This window comes from Ctenocephalides felis, unplaced genomic scaffold (assembly GCF_003426905.1).
Source record: "Ctenocephalides felis isolate EL2017-DRISC unplaced genomic scaffold, ASM342690v1 CF-g0.4_SCAFFOLD_03420, whole genome shotgun sequence".
In the NCBI taxonomy this organism is placed as follows: Eukaryota; Metazoa; Arthropoda; class Insecta; order Siphonaptera; family Pulicidae; genus Ctenocephalides; species Ctenocephalides felis.
In genome coordinates, this window is record NW_020539574.1 from 1 (window position 1) to 16,685 (window position 16,685).

The window sequence follows — 16,685 nt, forward strand, 5'->3', positions numbered from 1 at the left end:
GATACACCAATGATGAATGCTAATCAGAACTAATAGCAGAAAATTCCATCAATATTCTAATGAATCGTTTTCCAGGTGTGGGCTACGCGATCTGTCTGATTGACATATAACATGGGAATGTACTACAACACGATCATAGGATGGGCAGTTTACTATCTGTTTGCATCCTTCAACTCGGAATTGCCTTGGACGAAATGCGGGGAACAGCTGGAACACGCCGTTCTGCACCCCGGTCACTAATCCCCAATTGGAAAACTCCACCAGCCCGGGCCGCCGAGTTCTTTGAGTAAGTAATAAATGATATTTTTTATTTATTATGAAAGTGGTAATAAATATATTTTTTATTTATATAGTATTCTATATTTATTATTATTATATCTATTATTATATATTATATATTATTCCAAATAAATATGGAATTTATTTTATATGCGCTTGTGACTATATTTTTCACAAACCATTAGAAAATGCTTAGTATTCGTATAATGATTTATACCTTATTTTTCTCCAAAATATAATCAAATTATAGTTACTTATTACAACTACATTCACTGATGTTTTTTTAATTGTCATCGTTCTATATTACGAAGATATTTAGTAGGTAATTTTTTTGACATCATACTTAGCGTGTGGCTTATTAAGAGGGCAACCTGTAGTTGTTCTATTCTAGATGTACCATCAGTATTTTTGACATCAAATATTTTAGCAGCCATGACCCAAAAAAACTGCTTTTCACTTCATATTTATGATCTCAAGTGAAAAATAAAACTTATTGATTTACAATGACTGGTAGTTTGATGTAATAAATACTTACAATAATGTATTTTAAGTTTGTATTTTATTGTATCAGTGATGATACAAAATCATATGTCAAAACTTAAGTAACCCAAAGATGCTCTAGAATGTTTTAATTTTTACTTCATGCTATTCAAAAATTTAATCTATTCTATTTCTGCAAAATGAATTGTACAAATATATTGCTTGCAATAGAAATCATATTATTAGGCTACAAAGCATTTTTATCAACTTTGTATGCGTTTAAATGGTTATTTTCTATTGGATTCAGATTTTTAATCCAATTTTTTTAATTAAAATGAATATGCTGCATGATATCAGATTACCCAGAAAAACCACAAAAATACTGAAACATATGTATCTTACAAACTAAAACAATAAAATAAAAACAGATAAATTTTCTTTCTTCAAATTATTGTTATATCCATCAAAATAGAAATTTAATATATTTTTATATTTAAAGTCATGAAATTTAATAATTGAGTGAAGTGAATTTATTCATTATTATTAATTATTCATATTCATTTTGATTTATGAGATTACACGATGTCATTTTTTCTATTTAGCCTTAAAAGTTAAGACAAAGTAAGCAAAAGTATTCATATGATACTCCTAACTCAATTCAAAATACTCCTAATAAATACTCCCTATTATATGGCTTGCAAATTATAAAAATATTTTAAACCCAGAATTTTAAAATATTCAGTTTATTATGATAATCCTCAATATAATATTTATCAATACAGCGTTTACAGTCGATCGAAACTGATTTTAATTATATTGCTTTTAATTTTATTCATCTTGAAAAGCTAAGACGCGAATGATTTTTCTGTCGATCTGCAAAGTAATTAAAATCAAGACATTTAATAATTTCTTGTTAATGAATATTTTATATCTTCGTTAATGCACTTTTACAATTTTAATCCTGAAGGATTATGAAGAAATGGATTTAGAACGTATTTCCTTATTTTATACTATTTTTCAGAGCTAAACCAAGAAGAAATTTCTCATGCTCTACTAGATATGCCTTGCTAGATATAAACGTACCTATGTCTTTTACAAAAATATTGCCACAAGTAAAATAATTATTATAAACTATAATATTATTAGCAAATGTAAAAATTCTGCAATTGTTCCTTGTGAGTCCAATTTAACAAAATCTGACAAAATACTTTATATAAGACAAACAACTTAGTACCTACACTATTTAATTTTATTAGTGCATATACTACTGCCAATGAATTTACTTGTACAAAATACATGTAGATATTCTATATATTGTGTGAAATTATTGAAAAAAAAGAATTTTAAAAATACGCACAAAATACATATATAACTTATATATTTGTGTGAATATATTGAGAAGTCGTCAGAATTTCAAAACACACAATTTTGAAAAAAAAATATAAATATATCCTAAAATCTTGCCTATATGTCTCGAATGCTTTCATCTCACATGATAAAGAACTTGAATGTCAAAACCATTGTTTGACAGCTGTAAATAAATTTTAATGCAAGGGTGAAAACATTGAAAAAACACAAAAATTTAATGAAAAATCACTGATGCGTTTATTATTGACTTTCAGGCGCAACGTACTAGAAAAATATCGTTCAGATGGGCTTGATATGATGGGACCTATCAAACCATCCCTCGCCCTTTGTGTTTTTGGAGTGTTCGTCTTAGTTTATTTTTCGCTCTGGAAAGGTGTGAAAAGTGCTGGAAAGGTAAATTGAGATTTTCTAATCATTGGTATAGAACATAATTTTCTCATAGTGGTGGAACAAACTATAAAAAACACGTCTTAATAATCCTAACATTATTCGACATACTTAATATTTTAAATAGAAGATGCAAGAACTTTTTGACATGTTAAATAATTAATAATAATTGATATTTACCTATTTAGAAAAAAAATGATTTTTAAAATTCAAACACTTTTTGTAGGACTAAAAAAAATTTGGATATTTGCCTAGAACATAGCCTCTCAAACTTCTAAGTTTTGACAATGGATTCTATGACCACGTTAGTTTCGAAAAAAACGAAAATAAATATTTAATATAAGAAATGGCGTAGCCGATCTTTGCGAAAAACTAGACGGTTATAAAACTTTCGAATTGGAATAAAATTTTTGCAAAAATTTGCACTTTTTTGATTATGAAAAAAACGTCTTGGACAATCGTTGTAAAAAACATGACAAAAAAGTAAAGCAAGGCTTCATCGAGTTACATCGAATGGCTTAAAAAAAATTAAAATCAGCGCTTGAAAGACGTCGACGAAAGGAAATTCAAATATAGATTTTGATGAAAGTATTCTATTCTATTCAAATTTAATTAATTATTTTTATGTATTATATTTTATATAAGAACAATATGAATTATATAAACACTTCTATATTATTAATAATTTGAACTATTTTATTAAAAATGTTGATATTTATTTTTAGTTAAAAAAATTTAAATATCGTACTTAAATATCGTATTTATATCATATTATTCTTTAGAAATAAATATGTTCATAATTAGAATTTTTGTTCTGACAGAGTAAATTATATTGGCAGTTTTTTTTATAATTAATTTATAATTTAACCCAACCTAATAATATTATAAACAGGAATATATTATTCTAACATAAAATATTTGAATATTGCACTTAAATCAATATAATAATGTAATATTTATTAAACAAACTTCGATTGATAATGTATCAGACATTTAGCTTTTTTTTATGGAAATTAGAGTACTCCTTGAATATGAAACTATTGTTATTAAGTACGAAAAAATCTATGAAAACAGGTTTTGCGAATTATTATTCTATACATATCTTATTATTTGATAAAAATTTAAATATACTATTAGTTATAATAATCAACATTTTCTATAAGAAAACTTCTCAAAATATGAGCTTTAGTGAAAAATTTAATACTATAGTATAAAACTCATTTTATAAAATATTATGGATTGAGTTAAGCCTTTGTTCATTTATATAGCATAGAAATTCTCGACGTCTTTATTTTCTCATCTATTTTTTAGTAAAGTAACAGTAGTTTTAGCTTCAAATTTTTAGGAGGTAGTCTACTCTGGTTATTCGTGGCTATTTTCCGAACCGCAATATCAAGTGATACTAGGATATATATTTTTTATTAAAAATATAACCATTTTGATCGCATATGAGCAATACTTAATTCTTGCACGTTAATATATAAAAACAAAAGAAATAAAATTTTATCAGGATTAAACTTCAAATAAGAAAATAAAATACATCACAACTTTTCTCCAACTATTACAAATAAAATTTCATTACAGGCATAAAGTTATTCAGTTATTTCCTTTAATGAACAATTTCATATAATTGCCGATAAATTATTTTCTAAAGATAAAAGTTTCCGTTTGTATATTATATTGAATTCGCTTCACGGTTTGATAAAGGCATAAAGTAGGCGAAGTAATCAACGAGACAATCACTATAAATTCTCACAAGTCAATGAATTCAACAACGAAGAGTTGAAAAGCAAATTACTGGAAAAATACATAAATTAACTCATTTAACTTCAATTACTGAAATGAACCGAGCCAATAATAATGATTGAAATGTAATGGTAACAGAATCACGTAAACTTCAAGAATTATAATACATTTATATAAAAAAATATAATTTATTAGACTATATTTGCAATATCACAAACATTGGGAAATTGTTGTTATAGATAGAAAATATAACTAATTAAATATAAAGACTATCTTTTGAAGAATGATCTAGAAGCGTTTCCAATAAGTAATCTCAAAAAATTATTTGTTACCAATTCTCCAATTTTTTACTTTCCGAAGAAAATCCATTTGCTAACTTTGTGATTTTGTTTGATGTTTCAAATCATTCAGGACAATGTGGCACCAAAATAAAAAAAAAAATGTGTGATTTTGCATATGAGCCAATTGAAATTTCAATATTAATACGTTCAACTATCTTAGCTAACATACTGTATTAATTATTTTTAGTAATAATTTAAGACCGCCCATCTGGCGATAATTTATATTTACATATAAAAATAGTTAAAATGAAGTACTTTTTTATTCTACTGATAGTATTTCTTTCCATTCTATTAGATTTTTTTTCATTCCATTAGATTTTTTTTATTCTAATTTATGGATAATAATAGATAGATCCTCTTATTGATATTTTAGGATTTTGGTGATTTCACTTATATTCTGAAATATTTAGTTCCGTATATAGTACTATTTAGTCATTTTCAGATAGTTTAATATATTAGAAATTCATTATGATACTTCGAACAAATGATTTATACCTTCTCATATTTCTATATTAATATGTAAACATTTCTGGCAAACTGTTATAATGAGAACGAGATTTTTTGCCAGAGGTTTTTTTTTCATTAGAGCCGTAGATTTATAATCAATTATATAATTATACTATATTCATTTATTTTCTATAATATTAGGTGGTTTGGGTAACAGCTCTAGCCCCATATATAGTTCTTCTAATCCTTCTCGTCCGAGGTGTATCTTTACCAGGAGCCGCTGAAGGCATCCGTTACTATTTGACTCCGGAGTGGCACAAACTTCAAAACTCAAAGGTTAGCTCCAAACATTTATTTAATTCTTTAAAAACAAAAGCCGAAGGTATATTGTTTTAAATCCTTCTCAAGGTCTGGATAGACGCCGCCTCACAAATCTTCTTTTCACTGGGACCAGGATTCGGCACCCTGCTGGCATTGTCTTCGTATAATAAATTCAACAACAACTGCTATCGTGATGCTATTTTAACGAGCAGTATCAATTGTCTTACGAGCTTTTTGGCTGGATTTGTTATCTTTTCAGTACTTGGGTAAGTTCTACACTTCTTAAGTCTCTGATGAAAAGGATTATTAAATCCATAGATATTACATGGTACACTTCTTTAAGTCTGGTTTCATAATTTTTAATATTTATACAGTATTTAATTAATGGCAAAATTTATATTAAATAATATACACATTATTATAGTAATAAGATTTAACGATTGCTGGAAGTTATTACGATGCTAAGATGCTATGTTCTTTATATTGTGTGAAAAAATTAAATGAACACACATCTTTAGGTTCGGTTTATTAATATTTAAATATTTAGACAATATCAAGAGCTGTAATCAATTGTATTTTTTTTATTAAATAACTAGATGACCCGACAGACGTTGTCCTGTACCCATGTCTACAATTTTTTAATATAATATACTATTATTTGCCGTTTACCTAAAAATAATATTTATTGTTTTTTAAATTACTCTTCACGCCAAAATGCATATACATTTATAACATGAACTATGTTAAATGCAGAATTGCTTTAAATAAAGTGATGAGTATCAACTCCCACATTTTATTGGAAATTGAAGTCTTTTAAACGGTCTAACCTACCCATTACCATAACATAACACTGGTACATCATGTTGGATTAAATTAATTTAATTTTTTATTATTTAAGATATCCAAAATTGCATCTTAAACTTCTCCTAATCGATATCGTGAAGGGCGAATTGTATGTATTCATCTTTACTTTCCTATTTGTTGTTATAAAGTGAAATTTTTACGAAATTTAAAAATATTGTGGAAAGATTAGTAAAAGATGCAAAGAAATTATATATTGAAAAAAAACTATATTGAAAATTTAATACCCGAATCTTGTGTTGGCGCCCCCTAAGGCGTGCACTCGTATATTTTGCATGCACTGCATTAAAGATAGGATCTGCCCTGATTAACACTTAATTTCATATTTTAAGTGAATTAATTTGTCATATCCTCTTCATATGTGTATCATTCAATCAGACATTTCATTTTTCTTATTCATAATCATAAGTTAATTATACATATTCTAATATTGTCTAGATTTATATGTGAATTGAAATTTTTGGAAGATCATAGTTTTTATTTGGTTTCAATGCATGTCGTTTTTTACAATATTTCACATTAATTTCTACAATTTTGCACATACATCCCAGTACTTTATAATCACATACATCCTAGAAAATTTCCCTAACAAACTTCAGAAAGATTTATCAAAATCCGCATAATCGTTTAGGAGGAGTATACAGTGAGTGCTTGTAATTTAATAGGTGATAACTTTATATAATAGCAATAAAGCTCAAATTTATTCTACGTTTTAGTTAGAAAACGTTTGTTTGAGAAAAAGAACAGGGCTGTTTTTAGGGTTTTCCCGGCAATTATTCATTTTTTTCTCGCCGTAAGAACCATCTTTGGACTTCAACGAAGATTTTAAAAAAGAATTGAACAAATTGGTCCTGGCGTTGCTGAGTTATGCACTTACCAACACATTTTGCGATTCATTTTTATGTACGAGTATAAGAAGATATCCAATGATACGTTGTCATATAATAGTTTGTAAATTAATTTCAATAACAAAGATTACATTTATCCCATTATAAATTAAATATTAATAATATTATGTTTTTATCTTGTAATTTGCAATTACATCAAAACTGGTAAAAAGTTTGAACTGACCTATGTTGTCGCATTGGAAATGAAATAGATAAATGATGATTTAAATTGAAATCGTATTCTTGAGTCCCAATCTCACAAAGTTTTACTGTATACAAATCAAGCGAAAGGTGTTCGAAAGATGTTGAAGTTTTGTACTATATTTTTTTTACCAATTATGCTTTTATTATTTAACCAGGTTCTGTCTAATTTCTAATTTGATACCAAGAGTGAATATTTAACTGTGTTTTGGCTTCTGCTTTAAATTTTTATTGATTTATAATACTTTTTTTTCCAGGTACATGGCCCATGTTCAAAACAAATCGATCGAACAAGTTGGCTTGGAAGGCCCTGGTTTAGTTTTCATAGTGTACCCCGAAGCTATAGCAACCATGTCAGGCAGTGTCTTTTGGTCCATTCTCTTCTTTTTGATGCTGATTACCTTGGGCTTGGACAGCACTTTTGGAGGATTAGAAGCAATGATCACAGCTCTCTGTGATGAGTACCCACGCGCCTTGGGCAGAAGACGAGAATGGTTCGTCATGGTCCTCCTGGTGCTGATCTATATTTGCGCGCTGCCAACATGCACTTACGTAAGTTTTTGTTTATTATTTTTGTTAGTATATTATTTCACAAATGTTCTCCTTGAATTTACTCTGCAGCTTAATATTATAACGTCCTTCTGCCTTGCCCTATATCTTTCGCTCCCTGCATAAGTAGGCTTAACTTATGTATCGAGATCAAAATATATAGGTATTGCGAATCACCTCAAGAATAACAGCCACTTCGCGGTAAATTAAAACACCAGAGCCACGTGTTTAACTTTAATCAATCCGAGAATCTAAAAGCTTTTCGCAATGTGTTTTATTCATTGGCCTGGAGGGGTGTCATTCTTGATTCCGCCCCATTTACGACGCGGCGGCCGTTTCTATTGCCGATTTATATTAACATTGCCATCGTGCTGGACTCGGGAACTAAACGATAGTTTGAATTCGAAATACCATATTTTTTACATGAAATCCGGGACGGATTAGAATGTTAATGAGAGCTGAGGGGGGGAAGGTATTGGTGACTTAAAAACTTGTTCGAACATTTCTTCAGTTCAAATTTTCTAGTTGAAATATATTTAAAAAAATATTGGCAATCAAAGCAATTTTAAAAATCCGGGACAATCCGAGACAAAATACATAAAACCGGGACAAATATTGCTTTTAAAAAAAAGCCGGGACGCAAGGCGGAAAATCGGGACTGTCCCGGCCAAGACGTATGGACGTATGGTCATTTTAATTTTAAATAGTCGAAATAATTTTGACAAATTCAATTTAATTCAATCAATTAAGAAAGTTCTTTTTTACTTTAATATGTAGGGAAGATTGGGTACGGTTGTGCCAGAGTACGATAGTGACAGTTGTCACAACAGCTAAATTGTACTAATTTTGAGTTACAGTCTGAAGGAAGAAATATGAAATATGATTATTAAGATAATATGGCTTAGTTTAATGATGATTTATTCTCAAAAGTGTGCGGTGCATGTACGAGTTCATGTCGTATTTGTTATCCTTTTCGGGTAAAGATTAAACAGCTAAAAAAAATTATCTCAACCAAAACAAAATGCGAAAGAGAAAGGAAAAGAAATATTCAAAATGCGAAAAAAAATTACAAAGAATTCTTGTTAACTTTGTTTAAAAAATTCTGCTTGATTCCATTCTATTCATACTATTTGTTCAATTGTTTATATTATGTTGTGTTACGTATTACTTTAATTAACGACAATAAATGTCGTTTTAAACCATTTTGCTGTTTATCCTAGTGTTTTTAACCTATTTTATGCCTGACACAACCGTCATTGGGGGTGTGAACAAAAAAACAATAGTTCTAGAATTTTATCTAATAAATACCAAAATTAGTTTCTTTTTTGAACATTAATTTAAACTAAAAAATGGATTTTTACCTTAAGGCAAGTTGCCTGAACTTCCCAACATGTGTAAATAAGCGGCTTAATCACTAAGAACTTAGTATATTAATTTATGAGTGATTTTTAAGAAAACAGAGTTGGTATGGGACAAAAAGGACTTTGATGATTTTTATTAAATTAAACGACTTGTCGTAAGGCTGTAATATTCTAATATGTTCATCATCATAGATGTTCTCTATTATCACAATATGTTTCATAAAATCATTTTCTTTTTAACTATGAAGAAACATCTCTGATATTGTTCACTAAACGCTAATCAGCACGATTTCCAATCAATTTCTTTCAGACAGTTTCAGAACTTTTGGTTAGATTCAAATTTTTTGAATAAAACGGGTACGAAAAATTTCGCACTTCTCTACTTATTACAAAAAAAAACATTTGGCCGATCTTTGCGCAAATCTGCTAAAAGGCAGTTTCTGTCTAGTAACTAGACTTTAGTTACATGTAAGAGCTTTTAAATTTATGAAATAGGTGCAGTCATTTTTGAGAAAACATCGCTTAAAGGTTAAGAATTGACTTACATTTACACACACACATGTAAATATTTTTCAAATTTGGTCTCAAACAATTAAGAATGACTTCAAAAGTCTATACAACATGATATTAGCAAGTCGATTTGTTTCGTGAAAGCAAACTTCTCTATCATTAAGTTAACAATAACTATTTAATTTTAATGGTCTGGGGCGTTAATAAAGTTCGACAGAAAAAAGCTCAACAGTCTATGTGATTAAAATTGTATAATTATATTATCTTACTTCCATTTATGTTCGTTTTTATTACTTTCTTGGATTTATCGAGGTTTTGTATAAATGTATCTATGAATCGTTCATCTTGATGCCGGCGCATTAGCGCTCGCCAACTGTATAAGCAACTCGTATTTTATCGGCATCCCTTTGCCATTTTTGCACCTCGGTCATGTCATTCATTAACTTGGTTAAGATAAGAAAGTATTCCACGAAACGATGGTATACATTTCTAATAGAAGATGGGAAGAATATGGGATTTTTTTAACATGTAGATATTAATCTCTCAATATAAGATGATAGTCAATCAATTAATTTAGCTCAGTCATAATGATGATTCGTTTTCAAAAGTGTGCATTTGGTACTCTTGTTACTAATTGGGAAATACAATTTTTCAATTATTGCTAAATAGTCATAACTTAATATAGCTATTAATTGGCCATTCGTCGAATTGAACTCTTAGATTTTATAAGACCATTAGAGCTATATCAGTGTGAAAATTTATTGAAGTCGTCAAAATACATTTTTTACAATTACAATTAAAGATTTAACAGCACAATTTACCATTTAATTAAATAGTTTGTCTTGATCAACTAAAATAAATTATAACAAAAAAATAAAGAGGTTTTCAACTTTTCAACAAAACATCGACTAAAGGGCAAATTTTTGCCACACACTTTTTCTATATTGGAGTCAAACGATTCAGAAAGAGATGGATGAAAGTTAACTTAATATATAAGAAAAACATTTAGTAATAGTTTGCTGAGAATTATTGTATTAGCATTTTGTATATACATAGAATTAACACGTTTGCGTGAATTATTTTAAATAATAATACAAATATTCATAAATTGATTATTTAACATAAAAACTAAGTTGAAGTAAACTGTGTTGACTACTCATGCTACTGATTTCTCTGAATTTGATAAACTACATTCAAAAAATCCTGTGTAAGATTTATCTAGCATTTATAGTATATAGGTGTATAAATTTAGTTAAGTAAATCATTTTTTATAATTAACTAAAATTAATTCAAGCAATTTATAGTTATTTTTCCGAATTTTTTGTATCATTCTCTATTGCCTGTTTATTATTTATATGGATAATATGGATAATAATATGGATAGTATTCATATGGATAATAGTGATCATATTGATTGTAACCGTAATCATACTGGTCACATAAATTATTGTAGCATGTGTCGTCATTGGTACAATTATTAACAGCTTCTATTGCAATATTAATATTGTTGATGATAGATATATAATTATTTACTGAAGGTGTGTTCATCAATATGTTATATCTTCAAACAAATGACTAATAGCGTTGGCTAATAAAAGCATATTTTCATCTTTAGGATCTGCATTTGCTTCTAATGTTTCAGCAAGTTGTTGAACAGCGTTTGCGATTGCTTCATGGTCATGTCCAAATTTCACTAGAGGTAATAAAGCTTTTGGTTTTTTTAACTCCTCGGGATGCCAGGAGCAATCATGTTCTACGCATTGTACAGATATGGAGTAAAGAACTCCAATATAATTGCAGATTTGCTGCACAGGTTGAAATACTTGGTCTCCACCTTCTCTGCCAAATATGACTCTTTTCCTTTTTGCTGGTCCCCCTTCATCATCTGAATGATCACCCGAATTCAGCATAATACTAGTCGTCGTGTTTACTACAAATTCATTAAATGATTCTTGGCTATTTTGAGTTAAATAACCATGAGCGAATGTAGCGACTTCAGTAATCATTTGTTTAAAAGAACTTAATAAAAGTCCTTGGAATTCTGGGAAACCTAGCGGAATCTTTGCAGCAAATTTAGATGCTGTTCCATTTTGATGGTCGTGGTCCTTCGAGTCGTCTACTTGATTTGGGCAAAATTTCTGCAGGAATGATGTAAGACACTTTTGCGGTGGATTGACAAATTGTTTAAACTGACCAATTGCCTATAATGAATGAAATTAGTTATTTTATATTGAATGAAATAACTCGTAACTTTGTCAAAAATTACTTTCTGTTCATTCTGCTTTTCTTTTGCATGGTTGTGTTTCTGATGGAATCGGTTGCCAGGCCGACGGGCTTGAATTTCTAAATAAGTTTCAAATTATATTTAAAAAAAAATGTACTGGATATAATATTATAATAACATGTAATCCAAAAATATTAAAAAAATATAATATTTTTATTATTTATTTCATATTATATCTTACCAGCCACCAGTAGCAAAGAAAACAAAGCCAACACCAGTTTTTTGTCCATTGCTCCTTTAAAATTGAAACATCTATTTGCACTATTTATACTAAACATTTTTGACTTTTATTGTGATGCAACATACATATATAATATTTTTTATTGTTATTCATTAGTATCTAAATGCATTTTTGGAGAATTAGTTGTAATAAAAATGCTTTTAAAGTTAATTATGATAATTGATATAAAGGAATAATACAATATTATGAGCAATAATATTGATTTGTTACAAAGCTCCAATATCATTGCCTTTTTATGATAAAACTTTAGATAAACTTTTTTTGTGTAAGTGATTGATATTTTGATAAAAAAGTATTTATTTTTATAACAAATTCAAATTTTGGATTATATATAATCGATATTAATACTATTAATAGTTCCAATTTGTAAATGATAAATCAAGCATCACTAGGTATCGGTCTTTTATTTTTGTAGAGTTTTATATATTTTGATGTGTTAACATTAATTAAAATTTTATAAAAATTGCCATGAGTTGCTGAATAATGACATATATCAAGTGTCGAAACGTATAAATTTAATTTGTATAATTATTAATCTAATTCGTTTTTTATTGTACGAATTGATTTGTTTTATATTACCGAACACCTTATTAATATAAAAAAAATTGGCAAGATGAATAGAAATTTTAATAATGTGTTTCGTACCAAGATTTTTAATTACGGTACGGGGAAGTTCCAGCAATTTGCTTTGAGGCACGATACCATGCACATTATAATTTTGGCATCATATAAAAGATTAAAGTTGCACTTTTTTTAAGACAAAAAGTTAAAACATAATTCACAGAAACGCAAATGAAAAAAAAATCTACTCGAAAAATTTCAATAAGTTTAGTGAATCGCTCAGTTGAACGTGTGCGCTAATATTTTTTATTTGAATAAGATTACAAATATTAATGATAGTATTATTACATTAAGTTATAATTTAAATTAATTATTTTTCTCATTTTTATTCGAAACAAACATATATAACATGCATAAATATTAATTATATAAATAAACAATTCAAATATTGATTAATGAAGTGCATTCAATTTTATTTGATTTTTTATTTACATAGTTATATAAATTTAATATTATAATATTTAATAACATAATATACAAAAATCACCGAACATACAGGGGTGTTCAAGAGGGTCTTCTAGCAATAGATGACATACATTTTTTTTAATTTTTTTTTTTTTGAAAAATCATATGTACATAAGTTATTTAGATATGATTTTTCAAAAATCAAAAAAAAAAATGTTTGTGTCATCTATTGCTAGAAGACCCTCTAGAAGATATAACCATATTGGTACAATTATAATAAGATTGACATAGTATCATCAAATAGCATCTTTTTGGTAAATTTTATTGACTTTGCAAGCTTAGATCAATTATGTAGTTTAATTTTTATTATCAATGTCTTATAATATAGTATTTTATAAGACCAAAAATAACATAATTGCAGCGATAGCTGTTAATATTAACTTAAATTCTCCAGCTTCCTGCTTAGAGTCATCTTCGAGATTTTCCATTGATTCTAACTGACTAGCAAATTTTTGGACAGCATTTGCGAGGTAGTCATGATCGTGGTTAGATCTCGTTGAGGTCTCCACTAAATTTCGATATTCTTTTAGCTGATCAACTTGCGACGTACAATTTTGATTTTTACATTCTTGAGTAATATTATGAAGAGAGATTAAAAATTCGCATGCAACATCTCGGAATTTTATGGCAGGTTTACCGTTTCCATGACTTTGTTTGCGGTATATTTTTTTACCTTCCAAGTCATTTGAACTATGCGAACCAACTGCTTCATCCATGTTTTCCATTGTTTTTTCTATTTGAAATTAAATCCTGATGATCTGGTTCTTGAACATTAGTTTTAGTCGCCAAGTTGAGCATTACTTTTACCATTGTACCGACTAGCAAATCATTGAAAGCTTCCTTGCCGTATTTATTTGCAAAAGCATGGGCGTACGTATAAATTCTAGGATCATTTTGTTGAAATCTCGTAAAAACCTCATCTTGAGAACTCTATTTTTCAATCTATAGTTTCTCATCAGGTGTGGATACTGATTCGAATATTCTGGACAATAAGTTTGCAAAGTCCTGAATATGATCTGCGGTTCGACGACTTTGGGACTATCAATAATATTGCTGGAACGAGTTGTATACATGTCATTTTTTTCCTATAAAATATAAATGAGATTACTGAGCTATATGTTAAACTTAATTTTTGTTAAGTGTTTCTATAAGTTACTTCAGTGAAATCACTTAGATTTTTTTTCTCTACTTCAAACTTCGTATTAGCGTTTTTGAATCCAATTACTTGAGTTTCTGAAATGTATAATTTTTATTTGAAAAGGGAAATCAAATTAAAATAATACCGAATTAAAATAACACAGATTACCCGAGACTCCTAATATAACACATAGTATGAAAAAAGTGATATTGCCATCTTCTTGCAAAAGTGATATTGCCAAATTTCTAGCAAATACTAATATAGATAAAGTATGAAACAGGAGTAAATTCTCTTTTATGCAAAATTTCATTCCATATGATTCAGCAATTTTATGATTCAAATGGAAATAAATATATTTACTTATCATTACCTATTGCTATAACATTTACTCATACCTTTATAGTTAATTCTCTATCCACTTACTAGTAATTAAACTAATTATTATAATAGATATGTAATATGTTCGAGGTTAACAAATAACCATAAAAATTCACCGGCAATTAATTTTACGAGTGATTTTCGAATATTGCGCCACTTTGCCTTATTGTACAAAAAATTCTGGTAATAGAATGTGTTGTACCATAAGTTGCCATTAATAATTATTTTATAATTTTATCATAAAAATTTTAATAAAATGTAATGAAGCAGTGAAAAGTTTTAAATATGAGAATAAAAACAATTATTATAATATTTCTCAGTGTTGCGGGTAAGTCATAACAATGAACTAATATATGAACTTTTTAAATATCTGATTACATATCCAAATAATTTTATAAATTTCAGCTCTGGCAAAAAACAAAATGCGGATACCAAAGTAAGATTTGTAAACCAATCAAGATTTCTGATAATATTTTATTCATTTTATTTATTTATTTTATTTTAAATAGGTTTTAAGAAAAAAACATCAACAATTTCACATGCAAAACCACGTAACCATACCGTATCAAATTCTGACTTTACACATGGACCAATATATGAAACCATATGCAGTAACAATCGACAATCAAAATATGCCGAAGTTTAATTTCTCAAGAGATGATTTAGAATGGATAATAATAACAACCAAATTTTTCACACAAGTGCTTGATTTTATAGAAAAATGTAAAAGATTTGATTCGTACTGTATTATATTTTTTCAAGCCCTTTTGAAAAATCGACGTGCTTATCAAGCTAACTTTAAGAGATGTTTTCACGAAAAGGATTTTGCTATTGTTATAAAATGTATTAACGAAGAATTAGATAATAAAACATGACGACCAGGACTTGATTTAGGAGCTCCAGAAAAAAACATTTGAACATTCTATCAAATATGAAATGTATTATGAATAAATAGCATGTACAAACTATATTGATTATCAAACTGTATATTAATTAATAATAGAGATACTGATGAAATAATAATTTATTATAATATACGATTAAATATAATTTAACAAATTAAATTGAACTAAATCATACTTTACTTCTATTTCACTTAAATTTATGAATATTTTTTTACATTTAGTCTTATATAATATTCTAAAAATTTATTAATTTTGAAATGAACAACTTAAAAAACCAAGGTAATTTTTTGTTTATGAGTAAAAAGATTGTTTTTGAACATGAACTTTAGATGTACACAAATCGAAATAAAAATCAAAGTAAACGATAGATTCATCAACTTCCCCAAGAAAAAAGTCCACAATTTTGACAGAAAATCCTATTTGCTAATTTTATGTTTTCTCGGGTTTTTATGAATCTGAATTTGACATTAAAATTAAACGATATTTCATGTGTGTGTATGCAAGTCAAAATTGTCGAAGTTTTCTCAAAACCGATCTATCGATATAAAACATTAAAAAACAGCTGTTACAATTAGCAAAGAAGTTTTTGTTCACGTTTTTGCCAAATTCCCGAAAAATTCAGAAACTGTTAAAAATATACCAGTTAGAAGTGGTGCTGATTAGTTTTAGTAATGATCGGCCGTGACGTTTTTTCGTGAATTGTTTTAAAAATGTAACTTTGCTTGGTGATATATTATGATACTATAATAGTTTTAAGTATAACCAAACATCTTAAATATTATAGGCCTACGAGAACTGGTTCAACAATAAAAATTCATCAAAGTTGGGTTTATCGCAATTTGAAAAGATGATACAAGTGGCAAAATGCGACTTGCATCTAGTTAAGGGCATCCATTAATCACGTGATCGTTTTTT

At 27.9% G+C, this 16,685-nt stretch overlaps 2 protein-coding genes across 2 annotated transcripts; one reads left to right on the top strand and one right to left on the bottom strand.

Annotated features, from left to right (window-relative positions):
- Positions 1-75: 75 nt before the first annotated feature.
- LOC113382347 (sodium-dependent serotonin transporter-like) lies at positions 76-8,701 on the top strand (the record flags this gene model as incomplete). The annotated part of the gene is given in 9 exon segments (XM_026620772.1): positions 76-107; positions 109-198; positions 200-268; positions 270-286; positions 2,382-2,520; positions 5,250-5,384; positions 5,457-5,635; positions 7,576-7,870; positions 8,645-8,701. Coding segments are annotated over 9 exon segments (1,013 nt in total), but the record flags the coding sequence as incomplete, so codon positions are not given.
- Positions 8,702-11,285: 2,584 nt separating this feature from the next.
- Positions 11,286-12,252, bottom strand: LOC113382346. Its single transcript, XM_026620771.1, has 3 exons — positions 12,204-12,252; positions 12,005-12,081; positions 11,286-11,939 (listed from the first exon to the last, which is right to left on the bottom strand). Exons 1-3 carry the CDS (start codon positions 12,250-12,252, stop codon positions 11,286-11,288), a joined length of 780 nt encoding a protein of 259 aa, XP_026476556.1.
- Positions 12,253-16,685: the final 4,433 nt, after the last annotated feature.

Excerpts from the sequence above, each read along its gene's own strand:
- LOC113382346 (XM_026620771.1), bottom strand. The coding sequence starts at position 12,252 with ATGGACAAAAAACTGGTGTTGGCTTTGTTTTCTTTGCTACTGGTGGCT. Across the intron at positions 12,082-12,203 it reads TTCTTTGCTACTGGTGGCTG|AAATTCAAGCCCGTCGGCCT; the intron begins GTAAGATATAAT and ends AAACTTATTTAG. Across the intron at positions 11,940-12,004 it reads AAAAGCAGAATGAACAGAAA|GCAATTGGTCAGTTTAAACA; the intron begins GTAATTTTTGAC and ends CATTCATTATAG.